This window comes from Chionomys nivalis, chromosome 2 (genome assembly GCF_950005125.1).
Source record: "Chionomys nivalis chromosome 2, mChiNiv1.1, whole genome shotgun sequence".
NCBI lineage: Eukaryota > Metazoa > Chordata > Mammalia > Rodentia > Cricetidae > Chionomys > Chionomys nivalis.
The window spans coordinates 113,226,990-113,245,735 of NC_080087.1; the positions used below are offsets into that span (position 1 = coordinate 113,226,990).

The 18,746-nt window shown below is 37.2% G+C and overlaps 1 protein-coding gene across 3 annotated transcripts in view; it reads left to right on the top strand.

Moving 5' to 3' along the window:
• Sphkap (SPHK1 interactor, AKAP domain containing) overlaps positions 1-18,746 on the top strand; it is a 147,406-nt gene that overhangs the window by 10,611 nt on the left and 118,049 nt on the right. For 2 of the 3 annotated variants that reach the window (XM_057755652.1, XM_057755665.1), the window contains exon 2: positions 14,605-14,683. The exons of the other annotated variant lie outside the window; for it this stretch is intronic. In XM_057755652.1, the coding sequence (XP_057611635.1) occupies positions 14,605-14,683 (79 nt within the window). The remainder of the gene's footprint in view (positions 1-14,604; positions 14,684-18,746) is intronic. 3 annotated transcript variants of the gene reach the window in all.

Consider the following 18,746-nt stretch of genomic DNA (forward strand, 5'->3'; position numbering starts at 1 on the left):
ATATTAACTTACCAGTTTTTAGGCTTCCATTTTTTTCTACTTCTTTGAAATAAGTGTATGTTTAGAATTTTTTTCTTGAATCTGTGGACTCCTTTGGTAAGATACTATTTTCACAGTATTACGTCTACCAATCAATGAGACAAGAAGGCCTTTCCGTCTTCTAGTATCTTCAAGTTTTTTTCTTCATTGTCTTATAGTTTTTGTTTAGGAGGTCTTTTATCTATCTCCTTAGTTGTAGTTTTTAGTAAATTTTCTTATTTTTTTAAAAGATTTAATGAATGTGAAAATTTTCCTCATTCCTTTTATGACAAGTTTGTCACTGGTGTGTAGAAAAGCTAATGGTTTTTGTATGTTGATATGGTATTCTGCTACTTGCTTAAAGAATTTAGCAGATTGAACAGTTCTCTTGTATAGGGGTTGTTTATCTTATTTTTTTTTTAAGAACAAGATCTTTAATTGTATAGGCAATTTATCTTCTTCCTTTCCTGCTTGTATCCCTTTCCTTTTTCTCTGGTATTGTTCTAGCTGACATGTTAGTACTGCATTGAATAGTGGGAAGAAGAAGGATCTTTGTCTTGTTCGGTTTCAGTTTTCCCTTATTTATTAGAATGTTGATTGTAGGTTTGTCCTATAAAAGTTTGTTCATTATTATATTGAGATACATTCTTTCTATTTCATATCTCTCATAATAATGAGTATATCATAAATGGATGTTAAAATTCAACCGTTTTTTTTCTGTATAATCTGTTGTTTCTGTAAGTCTACTTATGTGGTGCATTATACGTATTGACTTGAATATATAAAATAAGTTGATGGTGATAATCATCAGTACCATCATCATGATAGTTATTATATATCTTATGAAATCTTCTTAAAGAATGCTTCTATTGATCAATATGTAGAGACTTTTTCTCTCTTCTGAATAGTTTTAGTTTGAAATTAATTTTATCAGATGTGAATATAGCTATGCTCACTCATTTCCAGCTTCCACCTTTTTGACAGATTGGTTTATATCCTTTAACTTTCTGTAATTGCTGATCGGATGTGCTTCTTGGAGACAATAGATAGTTGAAATTTGATTTTAATTCAATCAGCTAAGCAATACTAAGGTGATTTCTATTTAAGGTTCTTATTTGAGAGGTTTGCTATTTCCAATGATTTTTAATTTTATTGTTTTTCTCAGATGAAATGCTGCTATCTAGTTTCTTCCTTTCCTACTAATGCCAGAAGTTTGCTACTTTACTCTCAGGAAATGATAAGTTCCTTCCTGGTTCTTCTTTGCTCATCCATTCTTCTCCTGAAATGCATTTCCTCATTTCCTGTGCTCTCAAGACTGGTGTTACCTTCTTCTTCTTCTTTCTTCTTCTTCTTCTTCTTCTTCTTCTTCTTCTTCTTCTTCTTCTTCTTCTTCTTCTTCTTCTTCTTCTCCTTCTCCTTCTCCTTCTCCTTCTCCTTCTCCTTCTCCTTCTTCCTCTTCACTTCCTCTTACTGTATATAGTATTCCTTTAACTGCTTTCTGCCATGCTTCCATCATTATCAGGAATTGCTTTAGCATGTGTTGCCATGTGATGTTTTTACTTCTCCATTTTATGGGAGAACTTTGCTGGGTCTAGCAATCTTATTTGGCATTTATTTGCTTTCAGAAATTGCAGCGCATGATTTCACACCTTTCTAGCTGCTAGAGTACTAAGTAATTAAATATTATTCTGGTGCTTTCACCATTTTCAATGACTTGATGCTTTTTCCATAGAGATTTTAATATTGTTTCTTTTCTTTGATGTTTTAACATCTTGACTATAGGTATGGAGACAATTTTCTTTGGCCATCTATATTTGAGTTCTAAAAGTCTCATGTCTTTCATTGTATATTTCTGTCTTGAGTTTGGGTTTTTGTCAAAATTTCATTAAGTTAATTACCTACGCCTTTATACTCTATCTACATCCCTTCTACACTGTGAATTCTTAGATTTTTGTCTTTTGAACTCATTCAGAGTCACAGGAAGTTTTGATCATGTGTATAATTATTTTTTCTTTAGATGTCTGAATGTATTATTACATCAAATTCTCCATCCATAAAAGTCTTCTGCTTGGTCTCTTCTGTGCCTCCTATGGTGTTCTTTATTTGATTAACTCTCATTTCCAGAATTAGATTTCTTTTTTGTCACTCTGACTGAGGCTTCAAATGGACTTTGAAGTTTCTAAATTTCTAACAACTTCATCCATTTTGATAAATTTCTTAACTACACCCTAAATTGGAGTTCTTACCTCATTTGGGGCTTATTTGTATCCCTTCTGTGCTGACCTGATCCTTTAAAAAGAAAAAGTGTGAAGCCAGGCGGTGGTGGCGCACGCCTTTAATCCCAGAACTCGGGAGGCAGAGGCAGGCGGATCTCTGTGAATTCGAGGCCAGCCTGGTCTACAAGAGCTAGTTCCAGGACAGGCTCCAAAACCACAGAGAAACCCTGTCTCGAAAAACCAAAAAAAAAAAAAAAAAAAAAAAAAAGAAAGAAAGAAAAAGTGTGGCTCTGAAATCATTTCTGGCGTTTCAACTATCTCATTATTCTTGGTTTCTGGTATGAGGACTTGTAAGCTTGATTGGCATCCTAGAGCATTATTGTCACATGGCTTCTGTGTTTCTTTGTAGTGTTTTGCACATCTCTTGTCCTTCTTCCCCCTTTTCCATTTTTTACAGGAGTCTAAGTGAGTTGTCTTCATTCTGATGTCTGTTCCTCATTACTATGTAGAGGTAAACTGCCTGCAGTAACAGGTAAAATTATTTAATAGTAGCCCTGATGCTAATTAGCCACAAAAGATATGGCACTAGGCTACTAATAGGGAAAGTGTAATTTATATATATTACACATATATATATGATATATAGTCACAATATAATATGTATATTTTACATATTTTGAATAAATAAATAAACCCAAAGGGGATAGTGTAATTGGAGATGGAGATTGTTATATTGTTTCATGGCCACAAGACCTGAATAATCACACAAAATTATTTTAATTACAACACTGTTTGACTGATGGCTCAGGCATATTTCTAGCTAGCTCTTACATCTTAAATTAACCCATTTCTATTAATCTGTATATCTCCATGAGCCTGTGGCTTACTGGTAAGATTCTGGCATCTTTCTCCTTCAGCAGTTACATAGCATCTCCTGACTCTGCCTTCCTTCTTCCTCTATATCTGCCTGGATTTTCCATCTTGCTATATTTTGCCCTGTCACAGGCCAAAGCAGATTCTTTATTAACCAATGGTAATAAAACATATTCATAGCATACAGTGGGAAATTCCACATCAGGATAGTGGCAGAGGAAAAGAGAGAAAAACATGAAGGAAAAGAAAACTATATGTGTTAAAAAGTATAAGAAGTAACAGAAAATAGTGTAGAGTATGTACAGATAAAGAAAATAAAGGAAGAAGAAAGAAATTAAGGAAGGAAGAAGAATAAAGAATAGTTCTAAAACATATTTATCTAAAGATATATGCTATAACAAAACAGTTAAAAAGGTAAGAAGTATAAAGAAAAAATGAAATAGCATGTATTATCATCTCATTATTTCGTCCTAGTTGAGAGGATATTATTACTCTGTCTTCCCGAGCTGTCTTTTGTAGTATTACAGGTGTGCATGCTGGAGTAGGGGGCTGCCACACTTTGAGTGAGTGAGGCTCAGAGGGAGTATGGAAGACCTACCATCTGTGTTTACTTTTCTCCCTTGGTGTTCTCTCCACAGTCATGCCCCTGCACAGCAAATTCAGCTGTGCAGTTCCCACAGGACAGGGTACCTCTCCCAGGCAGTGCCTTCTCAGACCGTTAACTCCAAATCAGCAATGGGAAATCTCAGCTTTGTGTTCTTATTGCCACACTCCTGCCTCCTTCCCTATAGCCTGTTCTACTCTGTTTATCTCTGATCTGTGCATCTAGTCCTTTGTTGTATATATCCATCAAGATCAAATTCTTCATTTCGCTGTTCTTGTACCACCACTTTTAATGTCCATGTTCTCTGTGTTTTGTCTCTTCCTACCTTTAAAATCTTCTTTGTCTTAGATCAATTTGAATATAATCAGCCAAGGAGTAAGATGGCATCTCTATAAAACTACCTAGTATTCTTTGAACTTCTTGGGCTATGATTTGATATCAATTATTAACAGAAAAAGTTCAAAAATTATTTCTCCCAAAGTACGTCATACCTTGCTCTTTTTCTCACTATCCCCTCTAACTTCAACCTTTATTTGGCTGAATTAACTCACCTGGTGATCGGCAAAGGCTGTAATATTTACATGGAATTAACATTTGTTTTTGTCATGTGATTTTTATGTGCATCTACATACTATCTACTAGGTCCATCATAGCCACTAAAATAATAATCATTATTTAATTTTCAACAGTTCTAAAACTTCTGTCCTACTTGAATATGTTTGGGTGTTTCCTTGGAAATATTTTTTTTCTGTTGTTTTGTATAGCTCAGAATGTTAGCTTTCTACCCAGGTCATAGGTAGATGTACCAGGAGGGAATAGGTTTAGGTCTCCAATGCTAGTATAATAAAGAGGCACAGAAGGAGTATAAAATCTTGGTCACATTGAATCAAGAGTCAGGAAGCAGAAAGTGCACATGGAACATGGCCATACTCTTTAATTCTAAGGCCTTCCCTCAGCTAGCTCAATCCTCTGAGGGTTCCACAACCTTCCAGAGCAGCTCCACCAGCTGAGTACCAACGTTTCAAATCCATGACACTGTGGGGGACATTTCACCTCCAAACTATAGCAGCCTCTCTTTATTCTTTTCATTTTAAATATACATCAAGTAGTCAATCTATTGAAATAGTTACTTAAATTTCTTAGATGAGTTATGGTTTCAGAAACACAAGTTAGTTCAAAAGTAGAAATTACACTGCTTTTCAGAGCAATTAGTGTCTAAAATAATGCTTACCACAGTTATGTGGTTCATAATCATAGCATGTATGGTCTTGGGATGACAGCAAATGTTAGCAAGGCACACTATTTTCTGGAGGTTGTCCTAAAGGAACTGTGCTCCTCTAACTTCTGTAGACTGCTAAATTCTTAACCTCATGGCTACCTTCTATATCTGAAAAACTAGCAGTTTGTGCATGTGTGTGGGGTTCATATCACATCCCTCTGGTTTCTGACCTCTTCGGCCTCTCTCTTATACTACTAATAATACTGTAGCCTAGATAATCCAATATAATCTTTCTATATAAAGGCCATCTGATTAATCCCTTCTTGAACCTTAATCCTGCTTTGCCTTAGAATAGAATATAGTCATGGCTTACAAGGATTAGTCATTAAGTGTCTTGGGGGAATCACTATTGTGCCTGCCATGGAGAGTAATGAAACAAAAAAAAAATGATGCTTGAAATGTTACCAATAACTAATTCTTCATTTTTCTCTTCACTTTCTCCCTCCCCCTTCCTTCTATCTTAATTAAATAAAACTGAAGAGAGGCAGCACCATTGGTTCTTTCAATATCATAAATAAGTCAGTAAGTATAGTAGAGTTGAAACAGCCATCCAATTCTCAAAGACTACTCAAATACCCAAAGGGTACACCTTGAGCCCCTGCTGAATTCTTTCTTTGAAACATTTTCATTTAAGTGGTGTTCTTTCTTGCTGTTTAGCCGCTCTTAGTGAATAGGATTATCTGTCTTCCTACGTATAGGGTATAGGGCAAGGTTGTTCTTTTTTTTTGATATAATATAAATCCATGTGGTGTCATTTTTGTTTAGGAAAAATAATGACATTAAACCTCGATCCATCTAGCTTGTGCTGCAGTTGAAAGAACACTGGTTTTGATAAGCCTATTAAATTTCAATAGCACAAAACTTGAGAGCGAGCAAAAATGTAGGGAAGACTGCTAAAAACAACAGGACCCCCAGGTCTGTTCAAGAGTGGTGACTGTCATTAAAAGACCACTTTACAAAAAAATTTGTTTGCTTTGAAATAAAAAAAAAAAAAAAGATGTCTGGAAACAGATACAAATACCCATGACATTGGTCACACAAAAATAGAGAAGGCAAGCAGGAGGATTCTTCTGCAAGATGTCAGTTGACATATTTCCACATTCTCAATGCTTGTAGCTAGGAAGGTGCTGATTCTGCCTACACCTGAGAATGCTCCTGTTGACCTTTCGTGCTTATTATAGACAGGTATGGTTATCTGTGCACTAGCTTCATTTCCATAGTATAAGAAAAAGGGGAGAAAGAGAAGGGGAGGAAAGGACGAAAGAAAGGAGAGATGTGATTTGAGAGTGTATAAATGTAGCATTGTCTGGCATGTTCCACCAAATTCAACATTTGTTCCTAGAGGGAAGAGGAGGTTCACAAACTTGGAGTGATAACAGGAAGCAAACAAATACCACAGTGTCCTAGAGAACAATGCCTTGAAAGATTCCTGAGGTTCCTACCCAACAGTATAAAATGTAGTGACCAGTGCTCAGGACGGAGATGCTGAGCTGCCAAATTACGGTAACAAATTTGTTCAGACTGTGGAGTTGTCTGTAAGCTGAGGAAAGAACTCCAGAGTTTCAGGGGTTCAGGTGTCATCCCCTGTATTAGGTGGGCTTACCAATGAATGCTCTTGAGTTATCCCTGTCCCTTGTAAATACCCCATCACTGATACTCCTGTTAGCAACCCCAATGAAAAACTCACTGGCTGACCAACTGGAACATGGCTGCAACCATTACTTTGTAATAAGCTCTATTTGTGAGGTGTGCAAAAGTGTGTGTGTGTTTGTGTAACATCTCTCTGGGAAGATTGTCCAACCATATGGGTCTGTAAAGTAGGTAATGGGTCAGTTGGTTACCGTACATACATAAGGTACCACAAATGACAATGTTTCCCTTAACATTTTACTAAAGGTTTGAAAAACACTTTCTTTGCCTTCTTAAAACTGTCTCTTCTTAATGAGACAGTGCCCTCTCTCGAGGGTCATGTGGGATTCTGAACTGTACTGTATTTGCCTGCTGTCTATAACCGAATCTTGTGTGGCTGTGGATTCCCAGATAGATGCTGCCTGGCATACAGCTGCCTCTGCTCACTTTGAAAGTGGGACACCAAGATCTGTTTCATTTGGAACGCAGTTCTTAGTGACTCAGCTTCTTCAGGAACAAAGAGTTATTCTTTCCTGGGTTTTCCTACCTCCTCATGGACTTTCTTTAAGTAGGCCTGGCTTCCCTACCTACCTCTGTGCTTACTATCTTGTCACCTTTGAAAAGTCAAATCAAGATAGCAATATGCCTTGCCTGCGATTTATATTAGCAGTAAGTAATTAACTACATCAAATTCTTCCCACTAAATATTGGCAACTTTTAATGGCTGCATAAATATAATTTAATAAAAATGGCCAAGCCAATGGTCTTCTTCCAATTGAAATCAAGGATGTAATTGATTTGACTAATAAGGGTAATTCAAATGTAAAAGATACATTTCTACAAATTATCACCTGCATCATGAAGTCACCAATACTCTCCCACAAGTGTTAATGCAGCTATAACAGAACAGCAAGCATACAAGGCATTTGTTGTTCTGGGGTCTACTTATTTCTCTGGCCTCCCCTGGTAAAAGACAGATAATCCTAGCCAAGGTTGATAAATGATTCTAGCTTGTACAAGGGACGGTTCATATAAAATGACTTACATGAGTAGACTACAATTACCATTGATCAAATTGAAAGCAAGTAAATTCCTAGTAATTTCTACACATTTACTAACTTCTGTTGACTTCTTTCTCGAGGCCACCATTGCTCATGAGTGATATTCCTCAAGGAATATGACTTAAAACCCTACTAACATTTCTCTATGCACCTCCTTACCTGTTGTCCAGCTGGCAAGGCATTTTAACTGATAAAATCCTTAACACAAAAGCATGGAGCCAACCCACTTGGTAAGACCACTCAATCAAACATTTCAATTAAAAGCACTTTGCAGCTGTCTTTTGATGTCATGTGTATCTGTGCTTCTGAGAAAACATCTCATGAAGTTTTCATGGTTCACTGATAATGAAATATATCTCACGGTTGAAAATTCAATGACTAACATTCTGAGGCAAAACACCATTGTTTCTAGATTCAAAAAATTCAATGTCTTCCCATGCTGGTCATTGATGTGATTCATAAGCATCATAGCTGGATAGGAATGTTGACTGCTTTCTTCATTTGGAAGCTTTCATGGTGCTTTCTGGTACCATAAAAGCTAGTCCTCAGAGAGAGTCATTCAGCTCAGTTCCAGTCTAGGGGCCTCTGGGACTTGTTTCTGAAGTTTTTGGCAGTTTTCAGCAATAGGAACTTCTGCCTCTGAGAGTCACCAGAGATATAGATAGTCTGTAATGTTTCGGGAGTCTCCTGGACAATCCTGACCAAAAACTCAAAAGAGAGATCTAGTGTCTGGTGTTGGGGGTTTTGTTAGATGATCTTTAGCTCTTAGAAGGTGTATTGTCAGCCTAAGTGAGAAAATTATTTGTAAACTACATATGTACATTTATACACAGACTGTTTAAAGACTATCATGTAGAGAAATCAGTTGTATCAACTAGGCAAAAATAACAGAGCATCATAGTCTTCAAATCCTGTATTTAGAAATGAGGGTGGGGAAGGAAGAAGGAAGTCCCTATGGGCTATCGACTATGAAAATCATAGCTTGTCTCTCAGAGCTTAAACCTTAATATAGACTTTTTCCTGAGTTTGGTAGTCCAAGAACTCTAATTTCCTAGAGTAATGTCTTTAGAAATGTTTCTTTTTAAACTTGTGCTTCAGTCTCTGATCTTTCAAGAAATGAATCATTTTGAAAGTCTGTTGTCAGTTTACAAACTAAAACTGCCTTTCTGAATGACCGGGGAGCCATCTCTTTGAAATATAAACATCTCCAAGAGCAAAAGAAAAAAGACAGACAGATCAGAGAGAGAGAGAGAGAGGTTAGCTTGCATCTGTGAGTCCCTCTGTGTGGAAAAGCAGGAAACCGACATTTGTGGATGTCTTATGCCAACATGTAAACCTACATCAACTCATGAAAATATAAAAAAAATTGTACTTTTCCTGCTAAACACAGCGGACCTCTCTCCACTCAGTATTCCAACATTGAAAACCCCTCTGACCTATTGAGTTTAGACTTTGTTCTGATTTCTTCCTTATCTCAATGACCCTGAATAATGTGTCCTTTATGTTTCATCCCTCTCCTCAGTTTTCCATTCATGTTTCCATCTTGCTTTTCTCACATAGGAAATAGATGGGTTGAATTTTCACAGGGATAAGGAGAATGCTAAAGAGAGGATGAAAAACAAACCACATTTATCAAAACTGAAAGGTTTTCATAATGGAGTAAATATTTAGAATAAAGGGGAAGGGTCGGAGGGTAAAACCAACTTTTCTTTGGTTGGAGTCATCTGGGATTGCTTTCAATGACGAAAGAAATTGAGCTGCAGTTCTTGGGGAGAAAAGGAGATCAGGTGAAAACAAGTTGAATTTCAATCGATACAAACAAATGCACATGCCTGCCCCACAGCTGTGGTGGAAATCTGACTTGCACGTGATAGGAGTGGGACTGTGGGTCTGAGCTGGAAGTGTTGGAGAGATGAGATCCTTCAGCATAAACCAGTAACATCAGAATAGTGCTGTCATTTCCTCACTCCAAATTGTATTCTCATTTCAGTTTAGATTTTGCTGGTTTTCCCTTCATATTCTATAGGTATTCCTCCTGTCATTCATTGTGTGGACTTGACCCTGACTTTGACCTTTCACCTTTCCTAATTTGTACCCTAAAACTGAATTCTGGTTCTACCCACTCTTGGCCACTTTAACCACCTGCACACTAGCACTGATTGTGATTGGTCTTTGGGTCTTCTTACATGGAATAAAATCAGAGAATACCGACAAACAAGAAGTAAATTCCACTTGCAATTTCTCCCCACCCCTTCTGTGTGTGTGTGTGGTATGTGTGCATGCATGTGTATGTATGTGTGCGTGTGTGTATTTTCACATGTCCCTTTGAGAAAGATGAAGGCAGGTGAAGGCTGTTAGTAGATGGTTTGGACAGGGAATGGAATTTTTTAAAGATGTTTCGTCAACCCCGCTCTGAAGTGCTGATTAAATTCTCTAGATAATTGCCCAATAATAAACAAGTCTGTGTGTGCTGTCCACCCTGCTGCAGACTTCCTGACCTTTTACAAACTTATCCATCATAATTAGCTACACCGAGTTTGACATGCTGCTGTGCCCCTGGCATTTCCACATTGGTCTTAAGCACAGTACAATAGTCTGTATAACTACGCTTAATTCAGAAACCAACTGCAATTAAAATTTGACACCTACTTTCCTTACCAGTGCTCTTTTCAGTTTAAATATCACAATTAATCAACTTAGACAAGCTATCTGCTGACCTTATGTGGCCATCTAAATTATCTATACGAATAGTCAGGGTCCGTTTTCTCCATGCTTATTTCTGAGGATATAAAGTAATAGTTTTCATAGCAACTGTTAAACGACCCAATTCCAGTAGCACCCTCCAGACTTTAGGGCTTACACTTTAAAATGATATTACCTTTAGCCCCAAAGCAACAAAAACACCTGCATTGGGCCAAATAGACTTAGAATTTCTCTTAAAGCAATTTCTAATATATATATATTCTATTGCCAATTATCCAGCTGCTTCATTCTGTTCTCACTATCCAGACGCAGCCTTATTTTCTTTATCCTAGTTTTGCTTTGTTTGAGGCTGTGCGTGAAGAACTCATACGTATTCAGATGTATATTCAATCTCAGGATACTTTGAGTTGTGTTTCCGTGATATTCAATACACACCCCTCTGTACTTTTAGAACAGGATAGTACTCTATAATGGGTGGGGGATACAGGACTGTGGTTCCTGAGTTTGAGATGGTATCCTGTGAACTGAATACCTGCTATGTACCTCTCAATGTTTCCTGACCTGATTCTCACTATGTGTGTGCAAATGAAGCAAATGCTTTTCTAGAATGACATGGAATGCCACCTTCTTTACACTTCTATTTCACTCTTGCCAATAGCTTTTTGACCTCTCTTATGAAATACCATATAAACTCATGAAGTCGAGAGTTGGTTCCCCTTCCTTTGCTGACATATCTTGACATCCTTCACAATACTTGGCTGTTAATAGCAGTTAGGTGAAGGATAAAGAAAAACTCACAAGGTTTGTGGATGATTTTCTGGTTGCTCAGAAAGATTGTTTTTCTGCTTATTGTGCTGGAAGTTGACTAGTGAGCGTGCTAGCAAATTGGTAGAAACAAATTTTACTTTAATTGAATGATTTACAGAAAAGCAAGAGTACCTGGGTTTTCAAGATTCTACCATAGAAAATGAGCCATTCTGAACTAGTGACATGAAGGCCTTGGATATGAAGCCATGACAGTTTATTGCTGTTGTCCCTTAAAGTCACATTTTTCCTTGAAGCAGTAAGTGTCCAGTAGAGAAAGAAGCCATTTAGCAAACACACAGAAGCCGCCAGGAACTCTAATATCAATAAAACTCCCTCCTGGCTCTTGTGTCAGTCAGCTTTCTGCTGCTATAATAAATGTCTCAAATAAGTTTTTTTTAAAAAGGAAAAATATCATTTAAGGCCAGAGTTTTAAGGTATATTCTCATGATGGTTGAACTCAGTTTTTGGAGACTGTCTCTACACCGCAGCAGAAAAGCCCGTGTTCCTCATAGCCAGGAAGTGAAAGAGAAAAGATGAGAAACACACTTCATGGAAACACCTCCATGACTAAAAGACTCCCGCTATGCCAACTCCCAAAGGTCACATGGCTTCTTTCACCGCATCTCTCTAGGCACCAAGACTATAAACACTAAAGTTTCAGACTATAGCAGCAAGTGTCAAGTCTTGTACTTGGATCCTAGCTACAATTGAGATACACTCTTCAGGGGTGGAGGAAATCAGGGCAGACTGGATGAGAGCAAACATGTCAGTTAGCCCTCTCATCTCAAAGCAGGCAAAGAAGAAAACATCCTGTTTCTTTTAGGTGACACATCGTAGCTTAAGTAATCCTTCCCAAGGGAAGACATATCTCACCATGATGCTCTTCTATATAGGACACATTACATTCCCCTTTGCCTAGAAACTGGCTAATAAGCCCACAGCCTGCTGCTTCCTCCCTGAGTCACAACGAAGGAGAACTTATAGATTCTCAGCCTTTGTTCCTCTTGCATGTGCCACTTGGATGCTTCATTTGTTTATAAATATAATTTTCAAGAAGTATCAACTTTTCAGGGTGTCTCTTGGAAGTCCATTATGGCCCTCTTGCATATATTATAAATAAGAAAGCGAATGTGGTAGGCTACTAAGCAGCCAGGGAGTCTTTACATAATGACTGTGGCTGTTTGCTCCCTCACTGCTCTCCACTCACTCTTCCCAGTAGCATCTAATGAGGCAGCACCATAGACCTGCTGTGCCACTGGCTCCATTGTCCTAATAATGAGGGAACTTGCTCATCTCGCAATCTCGGTAAAATTCCATGTTCTGCTTTCTCTGGGGAAGAATGAATCTCAGTCTCTAAGAACAACTCAAGGTTTCCTGAACCTTGGTTATTTCGGAGTCCATCAAGTTTTAAGAATCTAACATGGGCATTTATATACTGCATATTTTGGGGTCTCTTTAGAGAGTACCTTTCTTCTGTTGATATGATTCATACAGGTTATATAATACCAGTTCCCATTAACAGGAGTTGCATGCAGGTTATAGCTACATAAGAGCCCCTGTGTCAGTTACTTTTTTATCATTATCTACATTTAGAAAGCAAAGATTAACTCTATTAATTTGAATCTTAGAAATGGGACTGCTGAATGAATGGCAAAGGTATTCATTACTAAGTTACAGATGGAGGTGCTAGGCCTGTCTCATGGCCATGATTTCATCTTCTGAAAGAAAGCATGATAGTATTACAGGCACAATAATAAAACTATACCAGGGAGCCCAAATAATTGACAGTAAGTTATAATGGTTGCTGGTACTCAGAGAATGACTTTATTACTAGGAATAAATGTGCTAAAAAAAAAAAAGAAGAAGAAGAAATGTCACTAGACTCTTTTTTAGGAAACTTCACATTTGGGTTAAATAGTAAACCTTATAAGTCAACTTTAAAATGGCTGTCCACACGAATAAAAATATAACTTAGTAATATTTTAATTCCCCAAAGAGATAACCTAATATAAAGTTTTATTCTTATATTTAAGATTTTTTTCTTTCAGATAAACAATTAGAAGACTAATCAGATACTAACATACCTAACATTCTTTAAAACTTGAGGATGCTTTAACTGCTGGTTTTGATTACACACTTCTTTACGAGGTGCAATGCAGATATATTTTTTCCTATGTCAGCTCAATGCATTTAAACAAGAAAGCTTGAACTAAAATGAGAATTTATAATGTTTTCATTTACCAACAAATACATTTATTTGTTTTTAAGTAACTGAACTCATGTGAAAGTGAAGAAAGGAGATATTTCATTCTTTCCTGCAGTTTTGAACCTCATGGTAAAATTGGATGGTTTGAAGTTCCTTTCTTAGACCAAATGTGAGAGTAAGGTCATAGAATAACCACTTGGCTTCCCTCTCTAGCTCAGGATCTGCTATTAGACCTGTATGAGTAGACAAATGCTTTGTTTTGGAAGCCATTTAGGTCCCTCATAGAGCAACACCCTCTGTATTCTGAGTCCAAGGTACGTAACTGAACTCCAGGAAAACCAAACTTATGAACTCAGTGATGGAGTGCTGTTATATATAAATTTTAGCAACAGAATTAAGATTTAATAGGACTGTTAATAAATTCACATGTTTTGTTTTGGTTTTTTTTTGGTCTGGGTTTATTCATATATTTAAGGGACAAATTTTCTCTTAAGTATATCTGCTTTATTTTATAAGAAATACACTTTGTTATGTATATAAGCAAGGTATTCGTTTAAAACTAAAACAAGGACTTATACTCTGTCAATTACTTGTTTTTAAAACACACAGTTGAGAAAATGATTTGAAAAACAGTTCACATTTAAGAATCTAAACTATGGGGTTATTTTTTTTTTTTTACCAACAATCTTCATGTAAAATAAGAGAATTTCAAAAGGGACTAGAGCTTATACACATACACTATACAGAAACCTTCGCTACAAATCTTTCAAAGGACAAAGATCTAAAATATCTAAAATGACATATTACATTACTATTCTCTTAAAATATTGTCAGAAAAAAAAATGTGTGTAAAATGAGTGAAGAAGGCCTGAAATTCTCATGTGCAAAATAAAGCCTATTTTTCTGATGCACAAACGGTGTGATGGCCAGTCTTAAATATAAATCCACTGTGACCCAAGTCAACTCAAGTCAGGTGGCATATAAGCAAATGCCAGGAATCCTTCAACTCTTTCCTGAATTTTAAAGCCTTTGCTAGAATCTACCGTGTAGCCACTGTTGTACCAAACTGGCATGCTGTGAACCTGTTTCTCCTCTTAAGCGATACTAAAACTTCTTTCTTTTTTTCCCCATCACCTCTTCTCTGGCTTCCTCTCCAAATCTGCTGGTGTTTCTAACCCCTTAATGGTGGGTGTGGTCCTCTCCATCAGCCATGTGGGTAGTTGAACCAAACTCTCCTACCTGCCTCTCTGCTGCCCTGCCTACCAAGAGACACTCCCAGGAATCCAGGTGGGTTGTGGGATTTGGGGCCCAGGGGATTGCAACGTCAAGTTGTGATCAGGGTCCTCTTAATGCCAGTACCCATAAGTCCCCAGTTAACATGGCTGAATGTTTTGACCCTGATGACTTACTATTTGATGGCGCAGTTGTAGAAATACAAACATGGCATGCACCTGGCCTCTTAATTATTGTCGTATTTAATCCCTGTGTTCTACCCCTTCAGTGCCCTGTCCTCTTCCAGCATAAAGGTTCCAAGGCATTAAGAGATATTTCAATATCATGAACCCCTATGTTTTATCACTCCAGTGTCTTCTTCCCTTCTTACAGATTAAAGGGCTCCCAGCTATTTGGAGATATTTCAGTATCATTAGACAGGTGGTAAAAAACTACTTAGGCAGAATGTCATGTTACAAATCTTAAAATCAGGCTTGGTTTCTACTGCATTTTTATGGAAGTCCAGACCCCTTGGTGTGTTTATACTGATGCCTAGTATCCTACCTGATTCAAACCATCAAGGTAACTTCTCATGCCAATCCTTATTCCCAGTCTGTATTGTTCTCTAGAGCCAAACGTTCAAAACAGTCAGAAGGTCCAATTGCAGCAGTTTTTACATAGTGAAAACCACTTGAGGAAATCAGGTAGTCTAGGCAAGACTATAGAGGGGGTTGTGGAGGGTGGGGACACAGGTTCTTCTAGAGTCCGCTTCTTGAATGATGGAATAGTCAAGGACTGAGTCTGTGACTCTGAGACCTTGTGGATATAACAGGCCAGGCTTTGCAATAATACTAGGATGACTGTAAAAGTCCTACCACAACGAGTAAGTACACAGTTGTTGGCAGAAGGCTGTCTGTTCATTCCTGGATGCCCAGACACGAAATAATCGCTCAGAAACAATATTATTTGCAATACTGTTTGGCCAATAGCTTAGGTGTATTTCTAGTTAGCTCTTAGATCGTAAATTAACCCATTTCTATTATTTTAGATTTTACCATGAGGGTCGTGGCCTACCAGCAAGGTTCCAGCTAGCAGCTAGCATCTTTCTCCTATGGCAGCTACATTGCACCTTCCGACTCCGTCTACTCTCTCCTCCTTTATCTGCTTGGAACTCCCGCCTTGCCCTATTCTGATAGGCCACTTGCCAAAACAGATTTAGTCATTAACTAATAAAAACAACACATATGCAGAAGGACTTCCCAGACCATTTTCCTTTTTCTGTTTAAATAAAAAGGAAGGTTTTAACTTTAACATAGTAAAATTACATATAATAAAACAGGTATCAAGCAAGAATTACAGTTACAATATGTATATCTACTTTCTCTTTTTTTCATAATTAAGGAAAACTATAATTATAACTGTCTCTTCTTCAACTCCATCAAAGATTCAAGAAGGATATACTATTACCTAAGTAAACAGGAAGTGCATTTGTAAGCAACTTCCAAAACTCTGAAATTGACAGAGACATTCTGCTGTCTGGACAATCACCCAAAGTTCTTTTATACTATTGGGGTATCCATCTTCAGCATACAGGCCCATAGTGTCCGGCAGACTTTTCCATGAAGCAGAAACCCTGAAGGACCATCTCACCTTTAGGCAGTCATTTTCCTGTGGGTCATTTCATATAATATGACATCAAGAAGTCCATGCAAGAGCAGTTTCTTGCCCAAATGGCTAGCAAACTTTATAAGGAGCCTCTTCTAATGCCCATCATCCTCTTGCAGTCAATAGGTGCTAAGAGGAGCAGATGAGTCTCATTGTCATATAAAGTCCTAAGTTCTTAAAATATTTTAAATGCCATATTCCATAGGTCTTTGAAAGGTTTGAAGATTATCTAACTGAAATATATTTATATCTATCTATATCTATATCTCTCAAAAACCTAACTAAAATGACTACAAGCTTGACTATTATAGATGATTATCTATTAACCTATATTTCTTAACTATACATTATATTTTAAAATGAGCTGCACAAACACAATACCTTAATCAAGAGCAGAAATACACATATAACAAAATTGACCTTAAAATTGTATCAATAAACCAAGATCCATACCAATGCAAATCTCTGTAACACTCAATGAAGTGTGTTTATTTCTCATCAAGGTTGCCTTCCTTTCATTCACAATGAATATTATAAAGTGATTAATATCAGTCACATTTAGCAGAGGAGAGTTCAACAAGATTAAGAATTATTTCCAAGGTCAAAGCAATGAACACCAGTTGGAAGCCCAGTTCAAGATTTTAAACCACTATGTTGTAAGGCTCTACATACCACAAAGAAGAAATGTTCAAATCTTACTTACTAAAATGAACAGTGAATGTTCTCTTATAGAAGATTTTTAATATGTAGACGTTTTTACACTTCATCCCTCCACTCCTAAAGGATTCAAATACTGTAATTAGGACTTACACACATTTTATGTGGTCTAAAATGAACAAACAGATAAATTAAAAAATGTAAATGTTTCATTTAGGGTACATGTAGATTATTACTATATACCTGATTCATTCACTGACACTTGTATTTTAGGAGTATTGGCTCTCACAAGAAGAAAAAAAGAAACTGAAGCTAAGACATGGTTACTAATATTTGATTTACTTGAAGATTAATCAAAAGATCTTTAATGTGGTATCATAACTGAACCTCTCACATTTATGGAATGAGGACTATTATGGGCACTGTTGTCATTCATGGGGTCTCATAGTGAGTCAGATATCCATTTCATATCAAGAACTAACTAATACACTGAAAGATAAACATGGTAATTCTAACTCACTCCCACTGAGTTGTAAACCCCACTTAGCTACAAATGTGTTGCCTTAGAGTGGAGGTTGGCATGTGTTAAAGTTGAGAAGAAAAGATACGTTTACTGAATCATGATTTCTTTATGGAGAGTTTTGTCCTGGAGAAAGAAAATTAATGATCAGTTATGTTCTATCTATGTTAAGTAGCTGCCCAGATAAGTTACAAAGCCTTCTGTTATGATTACAAAAAGATCTCATCAACATTCCAACAGTGTTTCAAAGTTCTTAATTCAAAAATGAGGTGCAAATTAGGAAGCAATCTGGGAACACATGGCTTTATAAACTGAAAATCTGTGGGTAGGTGCTATAGAGTTGAATAAAAATGACACAAGGGAATTAAAGCACTTTGAAGGTGCCCCATGTCACACTGTAATAGTGAACACGGGTCATTTCTCCTAATCCACAGCATTCACAGCACAGAATGCCAACCCTAATGCAGACCGTGAACTCGAGGTGATAGCTATGCCTCTGTAGGTAGGCTTGCCAGTTGTAATAAGCAGACCAGCCTGGTAGAGCATGTTGGTGACTGTGAGGGGCGGGGAGGCAGAGGCCTATTGAAACCCTTTCTCCTTTACTCTTAAACATGCTAGAACATGAAGCACTTTAGATAAATAAAATTATTTTGGACTACTGAGAACTGAAGAACAATGGCAATGGGTTCTTGATCCTATTGCATGTAATGGCTTTGTGGGAGCCCAGGTAGTTTGGATGCTCACCTTAATAGACCTGGATGGAGGTGGGTGGTCCTTGGACCTCCCACAGGGCAGAGAAACCTGCTGGCTCTTTGGGCTGAGGAGGAAGGAAGACTTGATTGGGGGAGGGGGAGGGAATGGGAGGTGGTGGCGGGGAAGAGGCAGAAATCTTTAATAATTAAATTAATTAATTAATAAAAAAAATCAGCAAGAAAAAAAAATAAAAAAATAAAAATCCAAAAAAAAAAATTATTTTGGGAAAAATGCAAACTAAAAACTTTTCTGGTTCAAAAAGCATTGAAAAAAATGAAAAGGTCTGTGGGAAGAAAATATAAAATGTCTAGTATACTTGTTATCTGGAGCCAAATAATCAAATACGTTAGGCCAATAAAATGAATACAATAGGCTCACTGCTTTACCGGAGTCTCACACTTCACCAGCTACTGTGTTCTGTAGGGCAATTTACGCCTTCCCAGTATTTTTATGGGTATACTCTTCCTGTTTTCAGATACTGGAAGCTAATACAAGTTTGCAGAGCAATATCATTCCTAATCTGTGGGTTCTGTTTATACTCTT